Source organism: Hyla sarda, chromosome 9 (assembly GCF_029499605.1).
Source record: "Hyla sarda isolate aHylSar1 chromosome 9, aHylSar1.hap1, whole genome shotgun sequence".
NCBI classification, from domain to species: domain Eukaryota; kingdom Metazoa; phylum Chordata; class Amphibia; order Anura; family Hylidae; genus Hyla; species Hyla sarda.
The window spans coordinates 25,716,421-25,732,461 of NC_079197.1; the positions used below are offsets into that span (position 1 = coordinate 25,716,421).

Sequence of the window (16,041 nt, forward strand, 5' to 3'; positions counted from 1 at the left end):
ATGTAAATACAGTACCACAAAAGGAGTCTATAATATCTGGGCTGCATTGAACAAAACACACGTTATCAAAACTGAGCTTGTAGAATAGTTTCATATTTTTTTATACAGACAAAGTTTTTGCCTATTTAAATTTGAAATTCCAATACAGACTTGTATATACTATACAGGGTGTTGTTCTTTCATATATAACTTTTTTGTTTTATAACAGGCAGGTAAAATTTTTTAACATTTTGTAGCAATTTAAACAAAATCAGCCATTCAATACAGTATTATGCTTCAGGGAGGCCTCCCAATATGAGTTTTTAAGCTCCACCCTGAAAAATGTACAAGCGTTTCTCTTTATATATAAAAAAAAAAAAGGAAACAAAAAATAAATAAAAGGAAAAAAAATAAAAAAAAAGACAGCATAGACATATTGCACTGCTCCCAATCCCCACCTACCTCCCCACCCCATAAAATAATAAGCAAAGCACGCTTACATTTGGCAGATTTATACAGCGGTAGTGGCTTTTTGTTAATTTTTTTTTGTATTTTTTTTCTTTTTTTGGTTTTTAAATATATAATTCTTTGTATCATTTGTTCTATCAATATATCTACAATATATAATGAAAAGAAGCCTGCAAATGAACAGTAAATATTAGACATTGTATCATTTTCAAATTAAACACCACTTTCTTTTTTTTTTTGTCTTTTTTTAAATATCGTTACACTCATATGCTGAAAGAATCAAAGTTGCATCTTTTTGCTTTGTTTTTGATTTTTTTCCTCTTTTTTTTTTTTCTCTTTTTTTTTGGGATAAATTACGGTTAATATTCGTTAAGCAGCTACTTTGTTGCGGTCTTTCAACATAAAGAAATGGCTTAAACCATCTAGAGCTGGTAGTTCTGAGTGTCACCATGGGTATTACACAGATGTTTGAAGAAACGGAAATAGAAATTCTAAAATGACCCTTTCATGATTGTTTTTTGTTGTTTTTGTCTTTTTCTTATAATGCTTTGACTGTGTTTCGTTGCTCCTACGAGGATACAGAAACAGACTTTTATTCACCTTGCAAGAACCGGCAACTGTGACCTAAATGCCTTGTTTTTGTGCAATACCCGTGGAGCGCGGTAAAAAGAAAGCAGGTGTTTCAAATTCAAATGCAGGAATTCCCATGGCTTATATTGAATGAAAAAGTTAAGTTTGTTTTTTTTTCATATTTTTTTTTTATATATATATAGTTCTAGGCGGCATCCAAAAAACGAGGGGCTGGAGGCATCACATTATTTTGGCTAGCTTGCAAGTAGAACAAGTTTTTTTTTCATTGTTTCACAGCCCCCCCGATTCTGTGAGATTCTACTGGGTGCTAGTAGAACAGTATACAAGGCAGGCCAATATTCTCTTTAGCTTCTCTGGTCGGCATCTCCTTTATATTGCCAGAACTTTTCACCTACTCCACACAACTTTTTTTCAATTATTTGTCTTGAGGAATTTCTTTGAAATATTTGTTTTCCAAAAAGTTTACACAAAAAAAAAAAAAAAATTTGTAATGCATAGAAGTGGCTCCTAGGGTGATGATCTGGTTGATGGGTGTCTATGGTAATGTATGTATAACAGTATGTAATGTATGTATTTTTGCTCCAAAAAATCGAGCGGCAGAGATGTTAGAACCCATGCAGTATTACTCTACTAGTATTATCTACTTTCGGATATTCACTCTGCTATTCAATATTGTTCCGTTTTAGCTAGTTCATGCCATTTAAAGATTACACAAAAAGAATCTTGTTCTGCTATTTTTTTTTTGTTGCACATTTAAAATTATATATTTTTGTAGATTCAAATAGCTACTTTACAATTTTTTCTAATGAATCTGTAATTTTTGGGCTTTATACTGTGAGTTTTATAGTGTGTATACAATTACAACAAAATATATTGCACAATGCAACATTAGGCTATATTATTTTTTTTGGGTGGTATAAAGATCAGCATCTACTGGCCATGTTCTCTTTTTTGGTGGGTTGTTCACTTCAACCATTCCTACTAGGGCCCCCACTAATAGCCTTAGTCTGTGGGAGAACCCGTCAGCAGGTGTTATGCAGTTCCCTTTGAAATCAATGGGCTGTCCAAACAAGGCATGGACATGCTAGGTCCTCTAGAGTGAAAGACACTTTTTGAAGCCACTCTCCTATCTGGCCAACAAATGAGGATCCTGAATGGGGGGGCCCAACCTCTAGGGTACTAGAAAGAGTAATGCACAATGTGAATACAAAATGGCCACATGACATTAAAAAAATGGTTGAATGATCAAGCTTGAACTGTGGAGCCTTGCCACACTATGTATTTACACATCACTTAATGGGCCGGCATAGATTTCCTTTATTATTCATGGCCATTTGTAACAGAAAGGGCAAGACATTAACTTAATATGGTGAAAAAAACCAACTGTGTGATGACATCATTTTCTTCAAAGGTTTTTTTTTTTCAGGACTGGAGATGTTGATTCTGGCTGCCGTTTCCCTTGGGTTCTTCTGAATGCCCCTGGTGACTATTTTACTTCTTTCTTACTTGCATGTAAGAATAAAAACACTTTCAAGGGCTAGTAATACAATTTGCTCTTCAATAACCTTGATATTGTTGTGATATATTGTAGATTTAAGCTGTTTCAGCTGTAATTGTTGACTTTGCCAGTACACCAGCAGAGGCAAAAAGTTCTATTATCTTGTCATTGGCATGGTTTTCTGAAGACTAGTTTGGTATTCTGTTAGAGAGAAGTCTCCACACTGTGCAAAGGACTTTCGGGATTGGAAGAGGCAGCCGACTTGCTAGTGTCTGTGGTCAGATAGATACCACTATCAATGGCATTGTTGTTCTTGTTGGGAGATGGGGGTGGAATGGACCACAGCACCCTGCCCGGAGGCTCTTCACTATCTTCCACATCGGTATCATCAATAAGGGGGATGTTATGGATGTAATCGTTGATAAGAAATTCAGGGGTAGTCATGAAATTGTGAATGGAGGTCTTGGATTCAGGTTTCTCTAGGCCTTCGTAGAGGGAACTACGGAATGCTTTCACTACCCGGATCTAAAAAGGATTGGGTTAGGTGGATGCAAAGGGGGAAATCCCAATGATAACATAAGGAGGTGGTAACAGGGTGGAAGGAAGTCAATGGAAAGGGTAATAAATTGAAGGAAAAGTAAAGAAAAAAAGAAAAAGTATTAAAACCTGTTCAATTTTAGAATGCAATATTTTTTTTTAGAATTTCAGTCCACATTAATTTTGTAAATGGATATTGATCCAAGAGGTTTTTAGGAATTCCACATTGATACTTTATCCTTTGGGTAGGCCATCAATGTATGTGGGGATGTTGGGGCGGCGAATGTCCAGGACCCCCATGATCAGCAGACAAATGGGTCATGGAGCATCATCCCCTTTACTACAGCAACATCTACATTAACTCAGCCCAGCTTGGTCTTTAAAAGGGTTTTCTCACAAAGGACATTTACCACCTATCCAACAATAGGGTCTGATCAATGGGAACCGCACCAATCACTAGAATGAGCATCCTGTGTCCTGGATAAATGAAGGGGTGGTCCGACACACAGATGACATGAAGATTGCCAAGCGCTGTACTCAGCAAACTTCATCGGTCTCATAGAATTGAGTGGGACTGGCAGGACTCCCTGTTCTCATGATTGGTGGAGGTTCCAGCTGTTGGACCCCAATAATCACTCTACAAATATCCTATAGAAAACCCCTTTCACCAGCTTAACTGGAGTACCAGACACAGCCATGCATGCATGGATGTTGTTGTTTCGGACACTACAAGGCAGCCGCCCTTTGTTCTGCTGATTGGTCGGGGTCTCGGGGGTGGCACTAACATTGATAATACATTGATGGTTGAAAGGATAAAACATCAATATAAAAACATGTTAAGCCACATCTTTCATCATAATAATAACATATTCTAATTGATGTGATATAATAACCGAATATTATGTTCTTTACATTTTCTTACTTAAAATTATATTTTTTTTATGAATGACCAAATATAGGCAACATAGCACATTACTGTGGACTGACATTCTATAGAAAATCACATTTGAATTACCGTAAATGTTTGTAATAAAGAGTTCTATGACAAGTATGTATAGAAAATAGGAATATACATATACTGACATGTAATAAAAAAAATAAAAAAAATAAATAAGATGGGACAGACTACTGATGCCAGACAACACAAAGAGACCATAACACGTACAGTACCGCTTTACTACTAGACTACTCATTAACATACATTCACTATGTGACACCTGACGGATGTGAATACAGCGAAATGTTATGAGATATTTAAAGGCAAAATTAAGTGCAGAAAATGAAAATGTGTAGTTTATGCCATACACAAAAGTGCAAGTGCTATCCATTGCAATGTTATTTTTTGTGCATATTTTGACATTTCAAAAAAACAGAATTTCTTTTGTTAAATAATAATTTACAATATTTAAAGGCCTAGTTAATCCTGTGAATTTGTTGAGTTGCAGGGGCATATGGGGTTTCCTGGATTCTGATACTGATAGCCTATTCTTAGGAAAGGCAACTAGTAACAGATCAATATCAAAGTCCCCAAAAAAACCTTTTTAAAGCACTTGACACTTAGTTTTATTTCTATCTATTGCATGTAATAGTCCCCTTTTACATGGGCCGACTAACAGCAGTAAATGAGCCCAATCTTGGTGGCTGGTGCTCAGAGTTTTTATAGAGCCTTTACAAGGCTTGATCAGTCATGGGGCCCTTCAAAACCGGCATTATAGTTTTGTTTACACTGGGGCAATGGGTGGCGGTGATTTCATTGGCGCACAAAAGATCCAATCGGTCGCCGAATTAGTGTTTTCTCATTCATGGGCTGATCACCTGAGTGTTCATTCAACATGTAAAAGGCCCTCAAAGCATTATATACCGTATATACTCGAGTATAGGCCGAGTTTTTCAGCACGATTTTTCGTGCTGAAAACACCCCCCTCGGCTTATACTCGAGTGAACTCCCCCACCCGCAGTGGTCTTCAACCTGCGGACCTCCAGAGGTTTCAAAACTACAACTCCCAGCAAGCCCGGGCAGCCATCGGCTGTCCGGGCTTGCTGGGAGTTGTAGTTTTGAAACCTCCGGAGGTCCGCAGGTTGAAGACCACTGCGGCCTTCAACATCATCCAGCCCCCTCTCACCCCCTTTAGTTCTGAGTACTCACCTCCGCTCGGCGCTGGTCCGGTCCTGCAGGGCTGTCCGGTAAGGAGGTGGTCCGGTGAGGAGGTGGTCCGGGCTGCTATCTTCACCGGGGAGGCCTCTTCTAAGCGCTTCGGGCCCGGCCTCAGAATAGTCACGTTGCCTTGACAACGACGCAGATACGTCGCTGTCAAGGCAACGGCTCTATTCCGGGCCGGAAGCGCGGAGAAGAGGCGCCCGCGGTGAAGATAGCAGCCTGGACCACCTCCTCACCGGACCACCTCCTTACCGGACAGCCCTGCAGGACCGGACCAGCGCCGAGCGGAGGTGAGTACTCAGAACTAAAGGGGGTGAGAGGGGGCTGGATGATGTTGAAGGCCGCAGTGGTCTTCAACCTGCGGACCTCCGGAGGTTTCAAAACTACAACTCCCAGCAAGCCCGGACAGCCGATGGCTGCCCGGGCTTGCTGGGAGTTGTAGTTTTGAAACCTCTGGAGGTCCGCATGTTGAAGGCCGCAGTGGTCTTCAACCTGCGGACCTCCGGAGGTTTCAAAACTACAACTCCCAGCAAGCCCGGACAGCCGATGGCTGCCCGGGCTTGCTGGGAGTTGTAGTTTTGAAACCTCTGGAGGTCCGCAGGTTGAAGACCACTGAGGGCGAATGATGAGAAGAGGATGATGAAGGGGGGGGGGGGGGTGTGGGGATGATGAAGGGGGGTGGGGATGATGAAGGGGGGGGGGTGTGGGATGATTACAAGGGGATGATGAAGGGGGGATGTGTGGGATGATAAGGGGATGTGTGGGATGATGACAAGGGGATGATGAAGGGGGGATGTGTGGGATAAGGGGATGTGTGGGATGATGACAAGGGGATGATGAAGGGGGGATGTGTGGGATAAGGGGATGTGTGGGATGATGACAAGGGGATGATGAAGGGGGGATGTGTGGGATGATGACAAGGGGATGATGAAGGGGGGATGTGTGGGATAAGGGGATGTGTGGGATGATGACAAGGGGATGATGAAGGGGGGATGTGTGGGATGATGACAAGGGGATGATGAAGGGGGGATGTGTGGGATGATAAGGGGATGTGTGGGATGATGACAAGGGGATGATGAAGGGGGGATGTGTGGGATGATGACAAGGGGATGATGAGGATGTTAATGACGGGTCTGGATGATGACAGGGGGGGATGAGGTATTTCCCACCCTAGGCTTATACTCGAGTCAATAACTTTTCCTGGGATTTTGGGTTGAAATTAGGGGTCTCGGCTTATACTCGGGTCGGCTTATACTCGAGTATATACGGTACATAGCAAAGTCATGGATCTTGTATGCAGGCACAGAGTCCCTCTTTTTAGGTGCGCAGTGTGACATCATATTGTGCCCCATCTACTGCACCATATTGTGGATAATACATCCTTAATATGGTATTCAGTAGGTCATGATCTAACTTTTTTTTTTTTTGTCAGATACATAGAGAATCTGGCCTAAAAACATCTGCATGCCTCCATGTGAGGTCAGAGGCTTATGAAGATACAGTAGGGCTATGTGGGCCTATTATGGCTTTGGTCAATGGAACTAGAATACAATAATATGTACAAGGCCTGAAACAAAAGCTTTCCATACACATAATACAACTGTGGACCAAGGCCTATCTTTCAATGGAACACATGCATGGCCCCATGCCAAACACCCTCTTTATCCTGCCATTTGTGGGCAGTTAGGAGGCCCCTATATGAGAGTTTTTGCCTGATTCCAGAAAACTAGCACATTTCGACAATTTTTTTCTTGTACATGGTTAGCTTAAAGTAGATATCCAGTGGTGAAAAATGTATCCCCTATCCTAAGGATAGGGGAAAAGTTTCAGATCCCGGGGGTTCCGACCGCGGGGGCCCCCTGCGATCTCCTGTACGGGGTCCAGACAGCCCGCGGGAAGGGGCGTGTTGACCACTGCACGAAGCGGCGGCTGACACGCCCCCTCAATACAACTCTTTGGCAGAGCCCTGCCATAGAGTTGTATTGAGGGGGCGTGTCGGCCGCCGCTTCATGCGGTGGTCAACACGCGCTATCTGGCAAGCGAGCCTAGCCCCCGTACAGAGTGATCGCGGGGGGCCCCAGCGGTCGGACCCCCCCCCCCCGCGATCCTTAGGATAGGGGATACGTTTTTCACTACTGGACTACCTCATTAAAGGTGGTCATACACATGTTCCACTGAAAGTATTCATCTCGACTTCAGCTACAGAGTCATGCCACAAAATGTCTACATGGAGCCCCAGCCTAGGGCTCATAGCACAGAGCCTGTATGGCAGGGCATGGCGACTGTACAGCCTTTGTGTGCTGCCATACAAATAAGAAAACCTCTTTCGGCTGGATTATAGGCCTACCTATAAAATATGGAGGGAGAGTATGGCAGTCTTTCTGACTGCCCTAGATAATATTAATCTTTTGGATATGTATTTTCAGGGTATTCAATTATTATTTTTTATATAGGTTATTTTTGTTAAAAAAAATGTATTTCTTAATCTACAAATTATATTCAAATCAAAGTAAATTTAGAATTTTACATGTAACACCTGAAATAAACACTAATTGCATATTTTAGAAATAAATAAATCTTTACAATCAAGACAAAAATTTTTACCGATTGGCAGATCTACTCATTCAACTTTCAGCACTGCACCTGTTTCTCAGAAGGCAGGAGGGGTATGTCTGAGAAACAGGTCGAGTGCAAAAAATTGACTTTCATGTTGATTATATTTAAATAATCATTTTTTTTTAGCAATGGATAAACCTTTTTTTTAAATAAGAATGATCAGGTATGGCTATAAAGACAACAGAAACATGCTTTAAAAATTAATATATGTGAATTAAGAGTAGCTGTGCACAGCATGAAGAGCCAATGGATGCTTAAAAGAAAAAGTTGGATGAACAATAAGAAAAAAATAATAATAATACAAAAAAAAGCTTTTTTTTAATGATTGAAATGCACTCATGCTGCACTTGAGACCCATAGGAAAGGGAACCAAAGGAGGGAAAAAGATCAAAATATTTATCATGACTGTGTTCGGCGTGACTTGTAATATGAAACAACAAAAAGGAGATTCAGCCCACACAGTGACACAGCCTTGACTGCCTGGAGACCGAGCTCCAATCCAATCATGCATTTTAGGCACAGTAAACATTCGAGTATTAAAGCCCATCATAGTTGTATAAAGGGACTAGCTTTGATTGACCAGCCTTTTGTGGAGCAAGGATTGTAGCATGCAAGGATATTTGGTGTTCTTCCATGCCCGGGGTGGGAAGAAATGGTGGAGATGAGGTCACGGGTTAAGGGAAAAAAGCTGATGAAACATTGAGTGTAACAAGCCTAGATTTTCCAGATAAGTGACTATGAGAAAAATATGAGGCTACAAGCATGATTTTTATGTTTTTTGTTGTGAATGTATGTTTTTATTTTTATATATTTTTTTAAATACAATTTTGTAAATGTTTCTGAAATGTTTTTGTTGCTGGGTTTGCTATTCTATACAAGACCCCAGTCTGAATGTTGAGGCTCATTGATTTCTAAATGAATTGGACAACATTTTTTATCTGGTGCATTGATCTGATGTTGTATTTTTGAGCGGAAAATACAGAACTTGAAATAAATTTTATCTGTAAATTGTCAGTAAAATAATGGAATGGCAAAAAATAATAATAATACTCTAAGGAACCACATTGTAATATCTATCATTTACAAGTAAAATATATAAATTGTCCATAAAGTTATTGCTCGATATAATTTTAGAAGCCTCTTATAAAAGTCTTTTATAGTTTAGAATATAGTGAAAAGATAGGATGACATAAATAGGCAAATAAGCTGAAAGAAGAATGTGCTTAATGGTGAATACAGAATGGCATAAAATAAACTAAAACGTAAAAAAGAAAGAAATAACATAGGAGGGAAAAGCATTTCTTGAAGATTAAGCTCCAGCAAAGGAAGAGTCCACCAATCCATTTAGGAACTGAAGTTCTGAGGGAGGAAAAGCTTGCAATTGTGCAGTAAAATCTGATAATGAAATGCATAAAATTTTTAGAGCCCTTGGTCAAGATTTCATTTCAGGTTTAAAAAAAAAATAATAAAATATATATATATATATACCGGTACATTTTTTTTTTTTACTCCAGCTTTATTCCCCCAGATTAGAAAATTAATATTTGACTGAATGTTTTCTAAATCCACCATAAACAATTACAGCATCTTATATGTAAAAGTAGAGATTTCAAATCTAAATTTTTTTTTTATTTTTCTATTTTTATTCATTAAAAACTATAATAAAAAAATGTCAAGTGAAAGGTTTGCATAAAGTTGCTAAATAGGTTGACCTACGGTATTTTTTTTTTAGATGTTAGGGCTGAGAAGAGATGGTGGCATACTCCCCCCCCCCGATTCAAATTTTAAGAAGTTCATAGCCAAATTTATGTAATTATTGATTTAGATTTTCAATCTTAAGTAACCACAACCAATTTTAAAATCAATAGGTTTCAGGACGTTAAACAGATTTGTAAATGACTTTTGCTAAAAAATCTTAAACATTCCAGAACTTTGCTGCTGTATGCTCCACAAGAAGTTGAGTTGTTCTTTCCAGACTGACCACAGTGCTCTCTGCTGACACCTCTGTCCATGTCAGGAACTGTCCAGAGTAGGAGCAAATCCCCATAGCAAACCTATCCTGCTCTGGACAGTTCCTGACATGGACAGAGGTGTCAGCAGAGAGCACTGTGGTCAGACTGAAAATAACTACACAACTTCATCTGTAGCATACAGCAGCTGATAGGTACTGGAAGGATAAAGATTTTATAATAGAAGTAATGCACAAATCTGTTTAACTTTCTGGCACCAGTTGATTTGAAACATTTTTTTTTCCACCGGAGTACCCCTTTAATAACATTTTAAATAAATTGGACTGCAATTATCTTATTTTCAAATTACTATTTTATTTATAAATATGTTGAGTTTTTTTATTTTTATTTATTTTTTATAAAAATGCATTTAAAATAGAAATTAATAGAAAAACTGTCATAAATTTGTGTTTATAACACTTAAAAGGGTTGTCCTGCAGAATAATTCACAGACAGTGAAAAAAATTCAATAAGCAAAAGGGCTCTACTACACGGGTCCATGTGTAATAGGGCCAGCTATCAGCCGATACTGATCACAGAGTTTTAAAAAAGTTAAAAATTGTCACTTGTAAGCTGCACATGGTGTACAAGGGCATGTGTGGCAAATGACAGAAGAAAGGGCTGCATAGACAATTCAGTGATCATTCGTGCGGTCCTGCCCGCCGAATATCAAGCCATGTAATAGGCTCAATAAATGAGCACCGATCTAGGTAATTGGCTCTCATATTGGGCGGGAGTTGGACTGTGTAATACAGTCCTTATTCACCCTTACCCTACCTGTCAGTGCCATTTCGATACTCACCAGGTCTACACTGATCTCCACTTCCTGGTCCCATCTTGACACACATGAAATGATCTCTAAGGTGGGTCCCCACTGGCATTTCCTGTATATCAAGCTGGGACCAAGATGTGGAGATCAGTAATGATCCAGGAATGGCAGCTCAGAAAGTAGGTTACCACCAGCATTTACTGTGATACTGTGTGTCAAGATGGGACTAGGAAGTAGGCATTTGTGGGGACTAAGTGAACATTGAAACGGCAGCAGCCAGGAAATCGGTTGGTAAGTTAGCATTTTTCTATTTTTCACCTAGTTTTCTCCTTTTTAAAAATACAATTATATAGTTGGATAATTAAATAAAACATTTTGTTTTTGGTTAATTTAACTAAAAAAATACTTAGACATTTAAAAAATATATATATATTCGTAAAATACATAGGCCTGAAATGACAAGTCAATTGCAAGGGCTCTTTTTGCACATGATGGCTTTCCAAGGAATCCTGATGGGGAAAAAAAAGGTTGTTAATGGCTTTTGACGATGTGACCTTTCAGAGCTGTTATCGGCTAGTAGGAGATACTGAATGCACCCCAAGCTGAAAAAGCAAGAGAAAAAAAATGAAGTAATGTTTATATATCAGCTGTCACTTTGGGCCCATACTCGAAGGTTTACTCTTTCAGGAGTTTGCCAGGAATTGTAAAATTTTTTGCCATATTCTCTTTTTTGATGGTTTAGATTTATTGAAGCTCTAACAAAGTCATGACAGAACCATGATAGATTAATCTTACCATAAGCTGAATTGCTTTAATTTTGTGTATAAAAATGATACATTCAAAAACAAAAAAAAACAAAAAGGGAATTTTGTATGTGTTTAGAGCATAGTGTCATGAGAGAAAAGTTTGTGTTGCAACCATCTGACATAAACTGAGTAGTTTTTTTCCTAGATTTTGTCATGAAAATCAAACTTCTAAATTTTATGAAAAAAGTTTTCAATTTTTTTTTTATTTTCAATGAATGGTTTAGCATTTGTAATAATGGGGCTTTTTAAAAATAAAAAATAAGCTATTAAAACTGTAGTACAAGATAAAAACATATAAACCAAATTAATAAATTTACCTCCACATACTATTATGTGACTGATGGATCGGGTCCACTCTGAAGAACCTTGTTCATCCATGTATTAAAGGGAACCTGCCCTCACGTTATGCTGCCTGGACTACGACATCTGGGTGGGCCTTGGCAGCTTCTTGTGGTCCCATCAGCCTCAATTGATAGATCTCTCCTTGTTTGAGTATAGTGAGAGACCAAGTGGGGCAGGCAGAAGCCACCAAGGACCGATGGCTTGTGGTTCAGGCAGCATGAAAGTGATGACGATTCCCTTTAACCCTTTAAAATATATTAACAGGTGGAAGATTTGTTGCAGAAACTTTTGCAATTGCATAATTTAACTAAATGGGACCTTCAGAAATTCACATTTGCCAACAAGACAACCCCTTTCTAATGAAAAGAAATTTCTGCAAAAAAATTGGCTGCATGTCAATCCACCATTACAAGAAGAAATTTGAATGGTAGTCATGTAACACCACATTCCACCAGCAGTGGCCGCTATAGATGAAAAGCATAGTTGCTTGCACTTTCCCCCATTAGGAATGGGGAGTGGTTTCTAAGGCCAGACCCACAGCGATCAGCTGATTAATATATAAACGGGTTGTCAGAATGTGACAACCCTTTTCATTACTGGCATTCCACCTGTCAACATATTAGACAGAAACTTGGCAGTGCACAGAATTATATGAGCAGCCAACAGAGGACAATGTTTTTTTCTGCCTCAAATAATGACTATACATTGGCATATACATTGTTTTGGATTACAATTATAATAAAAAAAATAAGAATTACAACATTAGGGCTCATTCATACTTGTGTTTAATGGAAACATACTGATTAATTTTGAAATTGTACCAATACATTTAAATGGTTTTAGTACACATTTTTATAATTTTTTTTAATGAGCATTGCAGTTTTTTTTCAATAATATGCAGCATGTTCCACTGGATCTGCCTTGGTAGCAAATTTTAGACCATAGGAGTCAATGGGTTAAATAAAAAATAAAAAAACATATTCTGTTTTAGCATAGTTTTTTTTATCATTAATATCTCTTCAATGTTGCAGAAACAACATAAAATTATAATCCTTTAAAACAGAACAAAAAAATAAACATGGATGAAAAACAGAGAGAGATTTATCAAAACCTGTCCAGAGGAAAAGTTGCTGAGTTGCCCATAGCAACCAATCAGATTGCTTCTTTCATTTTTGATGAAAAAAAAATTACACTGTCTAAAAAATCAGTAATCTGTATTTTCATATAACAGTGTGAATGAGCCCCATAGTTTAATTTACCTCACATGAAGTGCAGAAATAGTAATAATATTTATAATAATTATTTGAATATTACATGTTTTTACTTTTGTATGGTAAAGTAATAATTGCTTTTTACATAATAATAATGATAAAAATAAATTACTACTTCTACTTCAAATATAAAAATAATAGTTATTTTTTTATTTAAAAAAAAACAGACTTGAAATACGGTAATAGTAATATTTTGGTATAAGTTTGTAAAAATATTTATAAGATATCTAACTCTCTCTTCATATGTATATATAACTTAACATTTACAACAATATAAATAAAATGTAAACATCAATTTGTAAAAATTCCAGTTTACAGTATTTGGTGTTTGTTATCTGGTACTACAGATTTAATGTGCAGATTATAACTAAAACACAGATGAAAAGAAATTACAGAAGCGACAGCAGCAGGTATTTTGCAAATAGCAGAATTGGCCAAAAAAGAAATAAAATCTGTTGCAAATTAACAAAGCTGAACTCGGTATCAAATAGAAACATGGCACTGTACGCACACCACATATGTTTGGGGGCTCGTCCGGGATTAGAAAAAAAGGTCTGTTTTTTCCCCACAAACACCACCACTCTTGTTCATGGGCTGTGTCTGGTATTGCAGATCAGCCTTATTCACTTCAATGGTGCTAAGCTGCATGCACATGCATGAGAGTGGCGTTATTTATATAAAAATAGAAGAAGACCCTTTTTTCAATTCCCAGACAACCCCTTTAAGAATAAAGGAGAATATGGCTTTGGAAATTAAACACCATCTTGACTGAAAAAGACCAAACAAAGCAATAAAGAAAGGAAAGTCACAGTGAGCAGAAAATGCAAGACTGCAAAAAAGATAAAGATAAAATAATGTCGTATAAGGGTGGGGGTAATAAAAGTTACTGATGAGCAGTAAGGAAATCTCACTCACTCCCAGCAGTGCTGGTGGTATTGGCAGCAGAGAGAATTACGTGAGTGGGAGTAGAAATGTTTGTTACATCATGGAGCTGGCTGAGGACCGAGGAACGCCGACGCACAGCACCCTGAAATGAACCGCTTCTCTTGAAGGTACTCACTACCTCCATCTGTGGGAGAGAAAATGAGATAGTGTTTCTTTATTTCCCCTTTTTTTTTCATATGAAATCTTGATTCTTTGGGCAAAGTTGAGAAAAGAGAGAACACTATTAACAATGTCTGCAATGTTTGTGATGTGACCTATGCCTGGTAAGGTCTCGATCATATATTCAACTTTTACAAATCACCTAAGCACACTGACAATTTTTATTACTTTATTTTTTTTAACTAAGACAGTGGCATTACCCATGTTGCCCATTTATTTCCTAATCTTCACAATATAAGCTGGAATCTCTTTGGTTGTTAGCGGCAGCACCACTATCCTTGGTTGCACTAGTTTTCATACATGGTCCTCTAATACTTACAAACAATTCCCTTGTCTTGACATTTTGGCCAATAAAGATTGGGACTTGGGTTTAAAAAGAAAAGGTTATTTAAGACAGGTTTAGTGAATCTCAGATTTATCATGGGAACACTTAAGACAACCGAGAGCAGTGCTTATATATTTCTGAAAGTCCCACAGTGAGTGAATGGAGCAGAGGACAAGCATGTACACTAACTCCATTCAGAGGACAAAGAACCCCTGTTCTTGCAATCAGTCAGGGTCCCAGTGGTCATATCCCAACAAATCAAATGCTTATCAATTATTCTTTGGATAGGTGCAAAGTTCTCAGCTTGGAATAACCCATTTAAGATCAAATTTAAAAGTGTGGTGTTTATAGATTGACCATCTCTTTAACAGTATGACTCTTAGGAAAGGTATACCCAGGGACCCAAAACATACTGTACATGTTAAATTTACTTGCAGATTGCAGACTATATTAGTCCTGGTCCCCAGAAGATAATAAGCACTACATACAGTATTCTCTGACCATAAGCAGTGTAAGATGGTAGGCCCTTGTTGTACTTTGAAAGCCAACCCCATAGCTACTGAGGGTTTTGAAGAAGAGATTAGGTTCACATACCATATCTCTTCTGATGGTCATATTTTCTCTGGTGCCAAAGATAGGGGAGGCTACAAGGGATTGGTTGATGACTTTAATATCAAAATAGTTATTTGGTACGGTAACTTGGGTATGGAGAGAGTGTCTGTAAAGGAACTGTGGAGAGGGACTATAGCTGTCTCTTGTTAGTAAGGTATTTTCCACTTTGATGGAAACATTTTGGTTGAATCTTGTTTGGACACATTGGCTCCCACCACTATGAGTGTACTGTAGACCTATGAGGAACTAACTTTTTGGGATAGTATGATTGCTTCTTATAGGGGAACAACCTCTTAAAAGGGAGCACTATGCCCATCACTGTTATACTCATTTACTGTAGCATGCACATTAAGTCTCATGAATGTGTCCCACTTTTTCCCTCCACTTTGCCAATGTGCCCATGTGACGTATCCCCCACTGCCTACAAAACTTAATAAATAAGGTAGACATCATGTATAAAAAGTTAGTGCAAGTAAGAACAATGTTCTTGCCCATGGAAAAAGGAGATCCAGACTTTGTCAGACAATGGAAGCACGCCTCCAACTGGGGAACCATGTTATTTTTTTCTCAGCACTAGTTTTGAAAACCCATTTAGATTCTGGTAGTGATGCCAGGCTCGGCAGGCATTGAATGGTCTGTCTACAATTTTTTTTGTGAGCTGAACTGCCCATATCACATACAGTGGTTATGAAAACTTTAGAGAGAATCTCCAGGCAAAAACTGTCTCTCCTCAAAGATGGGTAAAATCAACCTTCTCAACCATATAAAACTTACCTGTATAGTGAACCACATCATATTTATACCCTTCTATTGGATCCCTTAATACTATCTATAAAAGGAGGGATTTTTTAACACAGTCCTTACTGGTTTTGATAGGAAGGGAGTTGCCCATCTTCAGTCAAAGTGCACTTTTGTTGTTTGCCCAAAGATTTATGTTAACATATTTAAAATTTTTG

General features: G+C 38.3%; 1 protein-coding gene across 5 annotated transcripts in view; it reads right to left on the reverse strand.

The window, feature by feature from the left end:
- Positions 1-2,256: 2,256 nt before the first annotated feature.
- ATP2B3 (ATPase plasma membrane Ca2+ transporting 3) overlaps positions 2,257-16,041 on the reverse strand; it is a 235,159-nt gene continuing 221,374 nt past the window's right edge. For 2 of the 5 annotated variants that reach the window (XM_056539744.1, XM_056539743.1), the window contains 2 exons: positions 13,960-14,113; positions 2,893-3,061 (listed from right to left, as the gene is read on the reverse strand). In XM_056539744.1, coding sequence (XP_056395719.1) covers positions 3,036-3,061; positions 13,960-14,113 — 180 coding nt within the window. In that variant the 3' untranslated portion in view covers positions 2,893-3,035. Of the gene's footprint in view, positions 3,062-13,959; positions 14,114-16,041 lie in introns of all 5 variants that reach the window. The other 3 variants (XM_056539742.1, XM_056539741.1, XM_056539745.1) reach the window with 2 other exon arrangements.